Source organism: Oryctolagus cuniculus, chromosome 21, assembly GCF_964237555.1.
Source record: "Oryctolagus cuniculus chromosome 21, mOryCun1.1, whole genome shotgun sequence".
NCBI lineage: Eukaryota > Metazoa > Chordata > Mammalia > Lagomorpha > Leporidae > Oryctolagus > Oryctolagus cuniculus.
The window spans coordinates 10,438,877-10,453,305 of NC_091452.1; the positions used below are offsets into that span (position 1 = coordinate 10,438,877).

General features: G+C 64.5%; 1 protein-coding gene across 1 annotated transcript; it reads right to left on the minus strand.

Moving 5' to 3' along the window:
- Window positions 1–3,404: 3,404 nt before the first annotated feature.
- Window positions 3,405–12,442, minus strand: LHX5 (LIM homeobox 5). The gene is made up of 5 exons (XM_002719759.5): window positions 11,920–12,442; window positions 9,834–10,057; window positions 9,009–9,286; window positions 8,160–8,325; window positions 3,405–4,867 (listed from the first exon to the last, which is right to left on the minus strand). Exons 1-5 carry the CDS (start codon window positions 12,090–12,092, stop codon window positions 4,500–4,502), a joined length of 1,209 nt encoding a protein of 402 aa, XP_002719805.1. The 5' UTR covers window positions 12,093–12,442; the 3' UTR covers window positions 3,405–4,499.
- Window positions 12,443–14,429: the final 1,987 nt, after the last annotated feature.

Consider the following 14,429-nt stretch of genomic DNA (forward strand, 5'->3'; position numbering starts at 1 on the left):
GCTGAACCTGCTCAGCCGCTCCCGGGGACCGGGTAGGTGGTGGCCCTGGGGTTCTGGGCGGGCCACTGCAACGCTGCCTCTCTGATCCACTTCCAGGCGATGCTGCTGCCACCGCCGGCCCGCGGGCCACACTCCGAGTCTCCCTCTGAGCGCCGATGGCAACTCACGGCCGCCTCTGCCCGGGACTTTGGGCCACTCTCTTTCTCTCTTTGTTTCTTTCCCTGCTCAGCTGGGGCCGGCGTCATCAGTCCCTGGGCACCTGCAGTGTTATGAGGTTCCTTCCCAGAGGCCCCGGGAGCCCACCAGCAGGTGCTGGGGTGGGGGTGGGGAGGCAGGGGCAGGTGCGGATGGCCCGGAGCCCTGGCCTGAAATTCACAAATCGGAGGCCAGAGGTGGCCCGGCCCTGGAGAAGCAGTGGCGGCGGGCCGTGTTCATCACAGGAATGGCCCATTTGCAATGATCGGTTGCCCAGGTGTTAATAACGCTAATGGCATAGGAAGGGTAAACTTGCCCACTTGGCTGAACAGCAGAAATATGCAGAGAAGTGCTCGGGCTTCCATAAATCAGCCGTGTGCGGCGCTACGAGGGAGGCAGGACTTAAAATTCTGGTCAGGAGATGGGTATTCTCATCATGCGAGCTGGAGAGCTAATTTATTCTGTTTATATCTTTTTACTGCACGACAAGGCTGGGGAGCAGGAGCCCTCCACAGCCATTCTGCATTTTAAATATTAGTCCTAAACACAGTGGGGCAGCCCTCGTGCTCCGTGGGGTCTTTCTTTCAGGATGGAGGAGTGGGGTCAGGGGAGCTGGGGACCAGGTATGGGGAGGGGTGGGGGGCCGCTCCAGCTTACCTGTGCCGGTGTCACCGTGGGGGATGGGCCATGTGCCCCTCTTCCAGCCTCCTTTCCCTTGGAATGTTTTTTTTCCTCTTGGAGATCTTTTATTTTTAAGTGATAATAAATACGGGCACTGATGAGGAAGAGATGAAGAGATACATTCATGGCGGAGGGAAGGCGCGAGGGCAGCAGAGGGGCAGGAAGAAGCGCGTGGGAGCTCGGAGGAGCTCAAGTCTCTCCCTTTGACCTTGGTCCTTTTCGTCACAGACCTTGTGCCTCTGGCTGGCTTCGGAAACCTGCGAGGGGGTTCTCAGCAGAACCCCCCAGTGCGGGCGGGCAGCCAGGAGACCCCTTCTTACATGGCCCCTTTGTGTGCTGGCTGCATCTCATTCATTCATTCATTCATTACCAGACACCTGCAGCGCTTGTGCAGGCGCCAGGGCCAGCGTGGTTTCCAGAAGCAGAAGTCTTCAGCTCAAAGCCTGGTTCTGCCACCCCTTGGCTGCGTGGCCCCAGAACAGCTCACCTCCCCTCTCGGGCCTCGGTCTCTCCATCTGCAAAATGGGACAACAACTCATCTTGAAGGGCAGTTGTGAGGATGGCGGGAGGTGCTGGCTGAGGGGGCCTAATGGGGGTGGAATCCTGATGGGCCCTGGCCTCGCCAGCCTGGGAGGAATCGGAATCCCCTGGGCAGGGAATGGGGAGTTCTACTCATCTAGGATGGGGTCTGAGGGGGCCTGCATTTCTGGGAGGCTCTCTCTTCCAAGCAGGCTTGGAGGGAGCAGGGCAGATGCTGACCAAGCTCCCCCACTCCTCCCCAGCCCCTCTAATGAATGGCCACCCAGGGCCACCACCATGGCAGGTGCACCAGGCCAGGTGAGGTGGGGTGGGGTGGGAGTGAGATTGCTTGGCCCTTGGGAAGTTACACTGGGCTCACAGGAGTGGGTGGGGGTGTCCTGGGGCTGAGCCAGGCGCGTTCTCTCTCTCTCTCTCTCTCTCTCTCTCTCTCTCTCTCTCTCTCTCCTCTTGGTGCAAGCGTGTGCTCACCTGGGTATGTGTACTTGTGTGTGTGTGTGTGTGTGACTGCACCTGGGAGGCAGGGCCGAGGAGGGAGTCTGTGGTGGACTCTCAGGCGGTGGCCCTACTGCTGGCTCTCTCAGGAGGGTGAGTGGCCGGGGTCCCCCAGGCACCGTGAGGCCTGGGCAGTAGGTGACTTGACACATGCATGTGGCTGTGTCTCCTCTTCTGTCCCCTCCCTGCTTCCCCTTTGTCCGCTTCTCCTCCCCCTCCCCCCACTGCCTGGATCACCCGGAACAATGCCTGCTGGTGAGAGAGTGAGGGCTGAGTCCCGGCTCAGGTCCCAGGGCTCACTCTGAGAAAGCTCAACGTGAGCCCCTGTGCAAAACCCACCGGCGCCCAGAAGGCAGAGCCCCGCAGAGACACGGCACCCGTGCAAACTCCCTCCTGGGCTCTGGGATGCACCCCAGCCCGGGGCCTCCGACCGCACGTGGAATCCATAGCCGTGGACCCCAGCCCTGCCTCTCCCCCACGCGTCGCCTTGAACAAGTCCTTTTACCTCTGCTGAGCATCCTGGTGGGAAAGATGGAAGCTACAGGTACAAGGGCGGAGATGGAGTTTCCCGGGCATGGATTCCAGTGTGGCTCAAAGTGGTGAAGAGTTAGGAAGGAACCGAAATGTCCAAGAAAGCAAAAAGTCCGGCTCGCCCACTTACGGGAGCTCTGAGCAGTGACCGCGGAGAGAGACAGAGCTCTGGCTCTGGAGGTCAGGTTCTAGGCCGGGAAGCCATTGCTGCATGGACCAGAGCCCCGTGTGCTCGGAGCAGGACGGCTGGTTTCCGAGAGAGAACAGGGAAGTCTGGAGATGAGCTCCAGGACCACGACACTCCCTTCCTTTTGTTTCTCCACCCTGAGCAAGTGGCAAACAGCTGGTAAAGACCCATGCGCTCTGAGGACAGAGCAGAAAGTGGGAGCCCCCTTGTGTCCTCCTGAGGCCCGCGCGAGGACGGCTCCCAGCCACGCCCCTCCACCCTTCCTGCTGCTGCCGAGTGGAGGCCGGGATGAAAGGCGTCCAAGCGCAGGACATTTTCCCATCTGTCGAGGTCTCCTTCGTCTGCTTTTCTAATCCCCCGTGCCTGGGTTGGAAGGGAATGCAGGCAGTGCCCCCTGCAGCTGGGGAAACCGAGGCACAGAGGGGCGGGGCTTGTCGACGAAGGCCCAGCTGCCAGCCTGCTCCTTGCTTCTCGGCCCCCTTGGAATGGGGAAGGAAGCTGGAATTCTGCTGATGAGAAGACAAACGAACCACACATTGATCCATCCGCCAAGCTTTGCGGAGGCTCGCCGGGTGCTGAGCGGGACTGCTGGATCCAGCCGGCCGGGACACAAAGCAGGGGCCCAGAGCACGCCTGGCCCGCAGCAGCTGGCCAACACCCCCTCCTCACCTGGTCACCACCAAAAGGACCCCCCCAAGTCCAGAGACTCAGAGCCCCATCCACCCAGTGACAGTCGGAGTACAGAGCAAAAAAGAAAACCACGCAGCACGGAGGGAAAAAACATTTTTTTTATTAATCTTTCTTTTTTAAAAAAAGTTGTTTTTTTGTATTTTCATTTTTCTTAGGTAAACCTCTTTCTGCCTCCCCTCCCTCCTTCTGCCCTCCCTCCTCTTAAAAATATAAAAATGTTCAACCCGGATAACTAGAGTACAATAAATAAACAGTAAACACAAAAACATACTTTATTTGATTCTTCTTTATACAAAATAAGGAAACTAGAAGCGTCCGACTTCCAAAAAAGTATAATATTGGACATCCTGACGGCCCAGCCCCCAGGCCCCCCGCCCGGCCTCTGGGCGCCTCTCCCAGGGAGGGACAGCAGGGTGGGCGGCGCTCGCATCGGGCCTGGACCCCTCTGGCCCCAGACAAACGTCACCGTTGAGGACGAGGGCGAGCGGAGCTGGCTCGCGGCTGGCTGGGGGGTCCTGACTGCCCCCTCCTACGAGAGCTGACCTTGAGCCTCAGGACTGGCCACCAGGGGGCGCCAACCTGCAGGTGAATTTGCCTCGCTCCCAGGTTCTCGCTCATCAAGCGCAAATCTCTGGCTCACTCGCTCGCTCGCTCTCCACCCCCTCTCTGGCGGACGCTCGCCCTAGGTCTCGCTCTCCCACACCCTGTTCCCCTCCCCTCTCTCCATCTCGATCTCTCTTTTCCTCGTCATCCTCTTTTAAGGGTAGGGAAGGCAGAGCGAGAAATAAGGGCGGGAACTGCCCCTCGGGGAACAGGCGTGATCAGCCACGAAGCCCCTGGCCCCGAGCCCCGGCCGGGTCCGAGGAGGCGGCGGTGGCTGGGGCCCTGGAAGTCCAACGCACGCATGAGCTCCCGTGACTCCGCAGTATTCGCTTTGGTCCCAAGAAACTGCTCGTGGCCGCCGGGAGGGCGCGGCCGAGGGGCTGGGGGCTCCCCCGGGCAGCCCGCGGGGTGAGGAGGGGGTCGGCTCCCCTCGGCGCCCCGCCCGGGGGCGGCTGCCTTTTGAGTGCAGACCCGAGGGAGAACCCCTGGCGGAGACTCCCGCGTCTCCCGCCGCGTCCACGTCGGGCGTTTTGGTTTCGCGCGGCCGCGTCCGGGCGGCGCCGCCAGGGCCCGGTGGCCTTTACCACACGGCGGCCTCGCTGAGCTCGGGGTTGGGGTGCGACAGGGCTCCGCTGTAGCCGCTGGTGCCGCTCATGGAGAACGGTGGGCTGGGCCCGCCGCTGAACACCTCGCCCGGCATGGGGTGCAGCGCGCCCGGCAGGCCCGGCTCGGGACTCGGCGTGTCCGGGTGCGAGATCATGTCGGTGAACCTGGGGTTGTCGGCGGCGTGCGGGCCGGCGAGCGGCGGCTCCAGCGCGCCCAGCGGCGTCGAGCCGGGCCCCGAGGCGGCCAGGAAGCTCGAGTCGGCCGGGGACTGAGCCTGCGACGGCGGCCCGTGCGCGAAGAAGTCGTAGTTGCCCCCGGGCGCATAGTAGTCGCCTTGGTAGTCTGCGGGAGGGGAAGGCAAAGAGACAGCAAGCGGTGAGAGCCGATCGGGGCCGTGGACACCGGGCGCGCGCGCGACAAGGGCCGTGGAGGGAGTCCCACGGAAGCCTGCGGAGACCCGGGGCCGGCTGAGGACTCAGACCCACGGAGCTGGCGGAACGGGAGGCGGCGGGGGCCCCGGGCAGCGACCGAGCGAGATCCAGGCACTCGGAGATGGAGACAGCGCGCACCGAGACAGCGAAGGGTCCGAGAGACAGGACCGAGAGAGACCGGCAGAGACGCGGGTGGCGGTGGCCACCGGCCTCGGAGAGTGGGAAAAAGAGACCCAGAGACGCCAAGTCCGCGGCAGGCACCCGAGAGACCGAGGGCGCGTTAAAGTCGGGGAGGAGGAGAAAGGGGGAGACGGCCGCGGCGGGAGCCACGCGCGAAACCCCGGAGGCGGGAGCCGCCCGGGAGGTGGAGGCGGAGACGCGCCCGGAGCCCGTGCCGCGGAGGATCGGCGAGACGCAATCCGGAGGCCGCCGGAGACGCGGAGGCTGAGCCGCCCCGGCAGGGGAGCTGCACGAAGGGAGAAACAGCGCGAAACGGCCGAGACCCGGAGGCGACGCAGCCGGACCTGGGCCTCGGCGAAGCGCGCAGGGGCCGGCCGCTTGGGCCGGGACGCGGATCCCGGAATCAGCTCGCGGGCCGGCTCAGCGCCCTGCCTGCAACCCCGCGTCCCGTAGACCTGGCGCATCCACTGCCCTGCCAAGCACACCCGCATCTGTCCAGTGAATGTCAGGTCTCCCCCACACCATGGAACCAAGAACCGAGTTCCGGCGGCTCGGGACAGGGGAGGGGAAGGCCAGCATCCCCGGGCGCCTGGGGCGGAGGCTCCGTCCTCCAGTGTCTTTGGGGACTTTGAGTTCTCTTGAGAAACTGGTGATGGGGGGTGTTCTCCCAAGAACGCACAGGTGCGCTTCCCCCAACAAACTCAGGGGGTGCGGGCTCCCCGGGTCCTGAGCCTGCGCTGCCGCTTCCCCTGTAGACCGCCCTCGGGAGACCCCACAAGCCGTGCTGCTTCCCTCACCCTGAAGGTTTGGGGGGACCCCAGGGCAGGCGCACCTTGTAGCCCGCTTTATACGGCGGGAAAACCAGCCCAGGCTTCTGTACAAAGCCACTCCCCGCGGCTCGGTCCTGGGGTCGCCGTCACGAGCAGCTGGGGGGGGGGCTCCCTTCATCCCACTTCCCACCCTAAGCCCAGAAATCGATCCACATCGGCTTGGGGACGAATTTCCGGAGGTGCGCCTTGGAGACGATTCAGGCAGCAGCTTAAACGTTGCCGATTACTTATTCAGACCACTAATTCCTTTCTCCCCAAAAGTCAAGGAGAAGGCTGGGTGCCCCCAAATGGGAGCCCCAAAGGGCCGGGGACAGGGGACAGCCGCGGCCCGCAGGAGCGGGCGAACCCGCCAAGGCCGCGGCCCCGGCGCGGTGCGCGCCGCCTCCGCCCATATGGCGGCCGGGCCGGGGGTAATTGGAACAAACGCGGTCTGAAAGGGGCACAAAAGCCGCAGCTGGGGCTTTGTCCGCGCTCCCACGGGGAGCCGCCGGCCCCGCCGCCCGGCCCCTCTCTCGCCCGCTGCCGGCAGCCACCGCCGGGATCTCCCAGCGCCGATTAGGCGGGGCCGCCTGGCCGGGGGCTGGGGAACCCTGCGCTCCTGTTCCGGGGAAGAAGGGCCAGCCTCCCACCGCATCCAGCGGGCGCGCGGGGTGAGGTGACGGCGGGATTGGTGGTGGTGGTGGGGTGTTGGTCCTCGGGAAAACCTGGGTTAATTATCCAGGCGGGGAAAAAAAGCGGGCGGTTGCCGCCCCCGCCAGCTCCCGGCGTCAGGCGCAGGTTTTGCGCGCCCGGCAGCAACGCCAGGCCCCGGGAGTCCGTGAGCCCCGGAGGACACGCCCACCACCCGGCTCTCCGGCGCTGGGAGGCTGCGACGACTCAGCCCTGGCGCGGCTGCTGCTCGGTCTCTCCTCCAAGAAGCGGCTTAGCCTTGCGTTTTGGCCACTAGATCTGGGGGCCCTGGCCCGGTCTCACTGTAACCTCTCAGGTCCCTGCCGGTGCAGGGATGGGGGGTAGGTGTCTGTCCAGGTGCCTGGCTTCTGCCCCCACCCATTTGCAACCGAATCCACTTTTCTAAAAGAGGTCACCTCTTCCCCAAACTGAACTGTTCACCACGAAAGACTCGTGATGCAGCGACTCCCAGCACGGCAGAGACGCGCAGGGTCCCTTTAAAACCCAGAGGCTAAACCCCAGAAGGGCCCAAGGGCCCCCCAGTTGGGGAGGGTAGGGCGGTGGGCCACAGCCACAATGCCGGCCAGCAGGAGCCAGGGGGCCAAAAGACCCGGGGAGTGGGAAGAGGAGTGGGGATGCACCCAGCCAGCGCCAAGGAAACGAGAAGGAAGAAGCCAAGGCAGAGAGAAGAGGTGACCGAGCCCAGAGCTCACCCCAGCTCTGAACCTGGAAACACAACATCGAAATTCCCCCCTTTGCAAACTTGGACTCCAAAGCTCACAACTCCAAGGGCCCAGAGCACCCCCCCGGGGGTAGGCAGGCGCACCCGACATGCTTGGGGCTCGGGGGTGGGGGGCAGCGCAGCCCCGTGCAACGGGCTGCGGTTTAGCTAACAGCACCAGACGCTGCGCGCACCGGCCCAGACACCGGGCCGGGAGCCGCCGCCTTAGAAGCCGGCGGGCAGGCAGCCTGGAGCGGATCCAGTCCCCGGCCCCTCCCCTGGCGCCGCGCGGGTTTAAGTCACAAACGCCCGGCAAGGGGAGCGCGAGGCCGCGTGTCCGGCGGGGACGGGCGTGGGTGGATTTGCCGGTGCGGGCCTCAGCAGGACGCAGGGCAGAGTGCGTGTGTGTCTGCGGGTTTGTGTGTCTCTCGGTGAATGCAGGCGGCGGGGACTCGGGAGGATCCCGCGCGTGGCTGGACGTGAGCCCGGTGTTTCCGGACACGAGCGTGAGTGAAAGACTGTGGGGGGCCCGCGTGGCTGTGCGCCTCTTGTGTTCACCTCTGCACCACTCGGGGGGGGGGGTCCGATGGTGCGTGCGACTGCGTGTCCGGGAGATGTCTGTGGGTGAGTGTGCGCGCACCAAGGTGTGTAGGACCAGGTGTGTCGGTGACAGTGGAAGTCCCGCGTTGAGCGGCTGGGAGCGAGGCGAGCGAGGAGGGGCAGTCCCGGGTACTCCCGCGCGCTCAGCTCGCGGAACGGCGCAGGCCGAGGTGTGCGGCGGCGCGTCTCGGCGCACCCCTTACCTCCGTAGTAGGTGTACGGAGTGGAGCCCAGCACCTCCGACTCGTCCAAGCGGCCACCCAGCGGACGCATGCGCCGTGGACTCCGGAAGAAGGCGTGTCTCCGCGCTCCCAGCGCGCTCAGCTGTTTCATCCGGCGCTCTTTGGACCGTCGGTTCTGAAACCACACCTGGGACCGAGCGGGTGGGGGAGAGGGGGTGCTGTGAGCTCGCGGCCCGAAGTGCCCCCGCCTCTCCTCCCTGTGAGGGCCACCCCCACCGGGTCCTAGCGCCTCTCCCGCACCAGGACACCCCTGACGCGGGGGCCGGGCCGGATTAGGTGGGGAGGGGTGGAGAGGGGCTTGGGCGAACCAGCCAAGGGTGAAGGATTTCGCGGACCCGTGGGGCGACTCATAAAGACTTGTGCTTCCCGGTTCTCGGCTCGCCCGCGGTCTGACGGCTTTATAAAGGCCTCCCGCCCGGCACAGCTCTCGCCTCGGCCCCTCGCCATCTTGAGCCGACCCCTGACCGTTTTCCGAACGCCCCGCGCATCGGCGCAAGGAGGGGCAGGCGGAGGACGAACACGGCCCCTCTGTCTGCTCGGAAGCTGGGAGGGAAGGGAGGGGTCCCGGAGCGCGGGGAGACTGAAAGCCTCCCTCCGCCGGGGCGGGGAGCGAGGTGACCCGCCCCCAATCGCAGGGCCAGGAGAACAGCAGGGCTGGACTGAGTTCCTGGCGGCGGGTGCCAGGCCTCGGGCGGTCGCCCAGCTGTCCCCGACCTCGGATGCGCGCCGTCTGCTCCGAGACCAGCACCCCGCGCGCTCTCGGCCCGGCGCGCCGCGGGGACAGCGAGGATGACCCGGCCCGGGCCGCACCTGGATAACGCGCATGTTGAGGCCGGTCTCCTGCGCCAGCTGCTCGCGGATGTGGCGCGTGGGCTTGGGCGTGGCGGCGAAGGCGGCCTTGAGCGTCTCCAGCTGCTTGGCCTTGATGGTGGTGCGCGGGCCTCGCCGCTTGGTCCCCGAGTTCTGCTCCTCGTTCTCGTTGTTGGCGGCCTCCTTGTCGGACGAGGTCGAGTTGTCCGTCTCCTTGGGGTCGTCCTGCAGGGGGTCCTGGAGGTCCGGGGACAAACTGCGGTCCGTACAGGATGACACTGCGGGCGGGCGGATCGGGAAGGGAACGGAGGCGTCAGCGGCGGCCGGTTCCAGCCGGCCCAGGCGACCGCCGGCCGCGCTCGGTTCCCTCCCAAACCTGCGGCGGCCCCTCCCCCCGGGGCCCGGCGCCCGCCCACCGTCTCCAGGCGGGGCTGGGCCTTTGGGACGGCCCCTCCCGAGCCCTCGGAGCCCGTCTCTCCCCGGCTGGGGTAGGGGTGGGCACGCCCTCTGGAGAACGCAGCCTTCGGGAATAGGGGACTCAGCAGGGTGCGAAAGCATGGGGCCTCGGCTCTTCCTCCCCCACCCCGCTGTCCTCCCTGCGGTCCCAAATCTGTGCCAATGCTCAAGTACAGGACGCCTAGTGCCACGGAAGGGTGAGTGCACAGAGAGGAGCTGGCGGCTCCCAGCGCCCCTGCAGGACCAGCTCCGCTCCCCGCACCCACCTCCGCCCCAGCTTCGTGCCCTCGCCCTGCCCTAAAGCAGCCTGGGCGGGAGCCGGGCGCAGGGGAGGCCAGCTCGGAGCTCCGGGCTGGGCGGCCTCCATACCTGAGTTGAGGCTGCCCTCCTTGAGGCTGGAGGAGCTCAGATAGTCGTCCTTGCACACAAACTTGTTCTCGTCGATGACGTACAGCTCCTCGCCCGTGGACAGCTGCTTGTTGCACACCATGCAGGTGAAGCAGTTGAGATGGAAGACTTTGCCGCGGGCCTTGCGCACCAGGTCGCTGGGCGAGATGCCTTGCGCGCAGCCTGCACACTTGGTGCCGAAGCGCCTGGGGACACAGGGCGCCCGTCACTCAGCGGTGGGCTGCTGTCCAAGCCTCTCCAGCCCCTCTCTTCTTCCCACCCACCCTGGCTTCCACGACTGTCAAAGGGAGCCCCGATCCTGCCTGCTTGGCCAGAGCAGAAGTGGGACACACGTCCTGGAATATTCCTGGGGCTGGCACTGCCAGGTCGATTGGGTTTGATTCACCATCTGCTGGGCTGCAAAGGGTTGAGCCATGGTGGGCGCAGCCTCCCACCCAGCAGAAGGCCCAGAGTGTCCCCAGACGCCTGCTGGGGCTGCTCCAGGCAAACTGGGCTCTGGAGTCCGCGAAGGATTCAAAGCCAGGCAGGCCGGTGTAGACTACTTCTTAGCTTTGCTTCCTGGATGCCCTCAAGTCTGCTGGGGCCCAGGTAGCACCCATCTGCCTGGCCAGCTGGCCTTAGCCATGGCTGGGGAGCCTCTCTCCAGGAGAGACCTAAGCAAGAGGGGAACCTCGCACAGAGTCCTTGTGCCAGCTGGGAGCTTTGTCAGTCCTCACACTGGGAGCTGCTGAACAGGGTCTCCGGTGGGCACACGCTGGGAAGCAGGGACTGAGTTTCAGCTCCCCCCTCCCCATTTCTGGCCCTGGCAGGCAACGGTAGAAGGAACAGAGCCACTCCTAAACCCTGCAAGACCGGGACGTGGAATGTCTCAGATCCCCTTCTCCCTTATCCCCCAGCTAATTCCTTTTCTTTTTTTTTTTCCCCTTGAGCCCAGAGAGAAAGCTGGCCTCCTCCAGAGTGGGTGATGCAGACCCTAAAGGGAGGGGTGAGATGGCCGGGGAGGGGGGCGAAGAGGGCCCAGGACTCTGGGGACCCCACCTGGACTCACACCCGCGTCTCTAACCAGGGTGAATTTGGGTGACATTGATGCAGTGAGTGCATTAGAAGCCATAAGTCACTTTTGGCCTTATCCGGCAGCGTAATTGGCCATATGCACCTTATCAAAAATCATTAGGCTCTTTGCAAGCACGGCCACATTAGGGGCGTCAGGCCTCCGGGGCCAAGGAGTTCACACATGGGAAGGTGATGCTGACGTGTTCCCGTGTTCAAATTCCCCGGTGCCCAGACACTGGAGCCCCTGGGGACCTGGAAGTAGCACTCACAAAGCCGCCGCTGGGAGCCGGACGGAAACAGGCCAGGCGAGTCTGCCACACACCTCCTGGGCCTGCAGGCCGGCTCTCAGCATCTCCCAGCCAGGGAAACTGAGGCCCAGGAAGGCGAACTGCAGGGGCTAGGGCCGGGAGAGGCAACACAGCCCAGGCCCGGGGGTTCCTGATTCCCGGCCCTGATTTCATTTGTGCTTTTCAACACGGGAGAACGTGTTTGGGGAGAGGGGAAGGTACCCTCCGCGGTCACCAGGGGAGTCCTGCCTGGCTGGGCCCCTCTGGAGCTGGGAAGTTTCTGTTTGTCCCCAGAAGCGGTATCTGGGCTCAGGCGTTGTGCGTGGAGGGAGAAGCCTCCCAAGCGCCCGCGAACTCCAGAAAAAAAAAAAAAATCCTTCCTGGCTCAGAACGCGGCGGCAGGAGCTTCAGCCTCTGGGAAGGGACAGGGAGCGGGCGAGGAAGTTTGTCAAGGCTTCCTCTCCCGGCCCCAGCTCGGCCCTGGGCCGGCTGGGAGGCACCAGCGCGAGGCAGCGAAACAGCGACCTTCCGCGCCTAGGCTGGGGCCCTTTCCTCCCCCCGGACCGAGCGCGGGAGGACAGCAGCGTGCGGCCCCGCTCCCCACCTAGGCTTGCGAGCCCGGGAGGCCGTGGCGGGCTCCGCCGTGTCCCCTTCCCCGGAGCCCGGCGGAGCGCGCGCACAGGCGGCAGGGCGGCGCGGCCTCTTACCTGAAAAAGTCATTTTTGCAGTAAAGCTTGCCCTCTCGCGAGAAGCACTTCTCCGACAGGTTGGTTTTGCACTCGCAGCACTGAACACATTTGATGTGCCACGCGCGGTCCAGCACGTTCAGCAGGAAGCGGTCGAGGATGGGCCGCTCGCACCCGGCACAGTGCACCATCATGGCCCCCGCCCCGGCGGCTCCGGCCGCCCTGCCCTCCCTGTGGGCCCCCGGCCCTCGGGCCTCCCGGCCCCGCCGCCGACGCGCTCCCCGCCTCTTGTGTCGGTCGCCGCCGGGCGAGTCCGGTCCGGACCTAGACTCAGCCGGTCAAGTCCTGGGGCGATCGCCGGCCTGGCGCGGGGCTGGCCGGAGCTGCGGGGCGGCGGCGTTCACAACCTCATTCCACGGGCCGCGCGCCCCGGCGTTGGCTCCGGGCTCCCGCAGGTGTCTCGGGTGGCTGCGGGCCTCGGCGCTGCCAAGCGGCTTTCCCCGGTGGCGGAGGCGCCGGCACTTTCCCCCACTTTCAAGCGGTCCGGATCCTCATCTTTGTCTGGCCGCCGCCTAATTCGCGCATCCTTATTCAGATTTGGTGACGTGGCGCGGCACGTAGGGGGCCTGGCGGCCAATGGGCGCGCCGTGGCCATGGCAACCTCTTAAATTTATAGCATATCTAAATTGGCTACAGCGTTGCGGTCCGGACAGAGCAAAAAAAACAAGGCATCAGTATTGTTGAGTATTAGCCTGTACCTGGTTCCCAGACTAAGTAAGTATTTATCTTGCAGTTTGGGGCTGGGGGCGGGGGCCGCGCGATCCGAAAACGGCGTCTCTCCTTCTCTCCTCTCTCTCTCCCTCTCTCTTTCCTAACAAATATTTGGGGGCCAGGGTTCCAAGGCCTGGTCGAGGAGGAACCCCCTCCCCCTTCGCTGTCCCCGGAACTTGCAAAAGTTGCCCGAGGCCCCGAGAGCGCCCCGCGCCCATCTCCCCCTCCCCTGCCGGGCCCGCCCAGATTGGACTCTCCCCACCCCCCTGCCCGTGCCCCTGGGGTCTGCGCCTGGGAGTTGCGACAGAGTGATTCTTCCCCAGGCTCGGAGAGCCCGCCCGGGCTTCTTTTGTCATACACGGGTCTGGGGTCCAGCCGCGCCTTTCTCATGGAGAAAGTGCATTGGAGCCGAGCGGCTTGCGCGTAGCTTTCCCGGCCTGGACTCAGGGCCCCGGCACAGGCCCTGGTTAGGGCAGGGATGTCGCTTAGCCACGTCTCGGACTTTGGAATTTCAGGCCTGAGTTCCTCGCGCCCCGGCCCTGGGGGAGATGCGGGGCGGGGCGGGAGGTGGAGGGGACAGGGCAGGATGGCAGGGTGGCAGGGTGGCAACGTCTTCGGGCAGAGAGCTCGAGAGTGGCGCTCACCTAGTGTTTCCTTTACTTACCACGTCTTCCAGGTCCCGGGTCAGACAATCAGAGCACTGGGAGGGGGAGGTGCAGGGGGGCGTTGGCCCCGCAGGGTGGGGGAGGCTGGCGGACTCCGTGGGCGCTGTTTGCACGCACACAGGGTGCGGTCTGTATGTGCAAGGGTGGCCCCCCATGAGTACAGGAGGTGCAGTGCTGGGAGTTCTGGGCTCCACAGGGCACAGAGGCCGTGGTGGGGGGGAGTGTGGAGGGTGGGTGCAGGTGTATGGGGGGGAAGTGGGGGGGAGGAGTGTGTGGGCTTGAGGGGGAGGGGAAGGGACCATCCTAGCCAAGCGCACTCCAGGTTCGGGAGGCTGGTAATGCAGGCCCGGGTAGTCCTTGTGTTGCGGGAGACAGGGTTGAGGAGGTAGGGGCCTGTGTCCCCAGGACTGGTGCCAGGAGTGTTTGGCTGGGACCTTCTGTTTGGGTGCATTTGCTGAGTTTGTTTGTGCATATTTGCTGCTGGAGAATTAATTTGTGTGTGTCTGCTCCCGGAGCGGCAGTGGGCCGTGGAGTGAGCATGTTGCAGTCAGTAGGTGTACTTTCTAATGTGAGAATTTGTGTGTGTGTGTGATGGTGTCTGTTCTAACTTCAGCTGTTGCCGGTTCGTGTCGGTATCTGCGTGTGTGAGAGGCTGCATTTGTGTGTTCTCAAGTGATGTCGAGGTGAAGGCGAATTTAAACAATCCCGAGTGGGGCTTGCTCTGGCAGCAACGCACTAAAATAGGAACCAAGGCCCATGCAAGGGTGACACAAATTCCTCCAGTGTCCCGGATGTTTTGGGCTCAACCTCTTTTATAACACATTCGCCAGAAAGCTGAAGTCTTACCTGCGGGTGTGTGTGTGCGCGAACCCCTTTGTGTGGCAGGGCTGTGCTGGGCGTGTTTGCGAGTGCAGAGGGGTCCTGCCAGTTGTGATATGTGTACACTTGTGTAGCATGCTTGTTTATGTGACTCCTGTAGGGCTTTTTTTTTTTTCCGAGAGGTGGGGGGTGGTGGTGGTGGTGTCCTTCCCTTCCTGGGTGGGAGTGGATGTCTGTCTCCCGTCAGGACAGTCGTCCCTCTGTTCCTCTTCATGC

Excerpts from the sequence above, each read along its gene's own strand:
- LHX5 (XM_002719759.5), bottom strand. The coding sequence starts at position 12,092 with ATGATGGTGCACTGTGCCGGGTGCGAGCGGCCCATCCTCGACCGCTTC. Across the intron at positions 8,326-9,008 it reads TCAACATGCGCGTTATCCAG|GTGTGGTTTCAGAACCGACG; the intron begins GTGCGGCCCGGG and ends GCTCGGTCCCAG. Across the intron at positions 4,868-8,159 it reads TCCGTACACCTACTACGGAG|ACTACCAAGGCGACTACTAT; the intron begins GTAAGGGGTGCG and ends CCCCTCCCGCAG.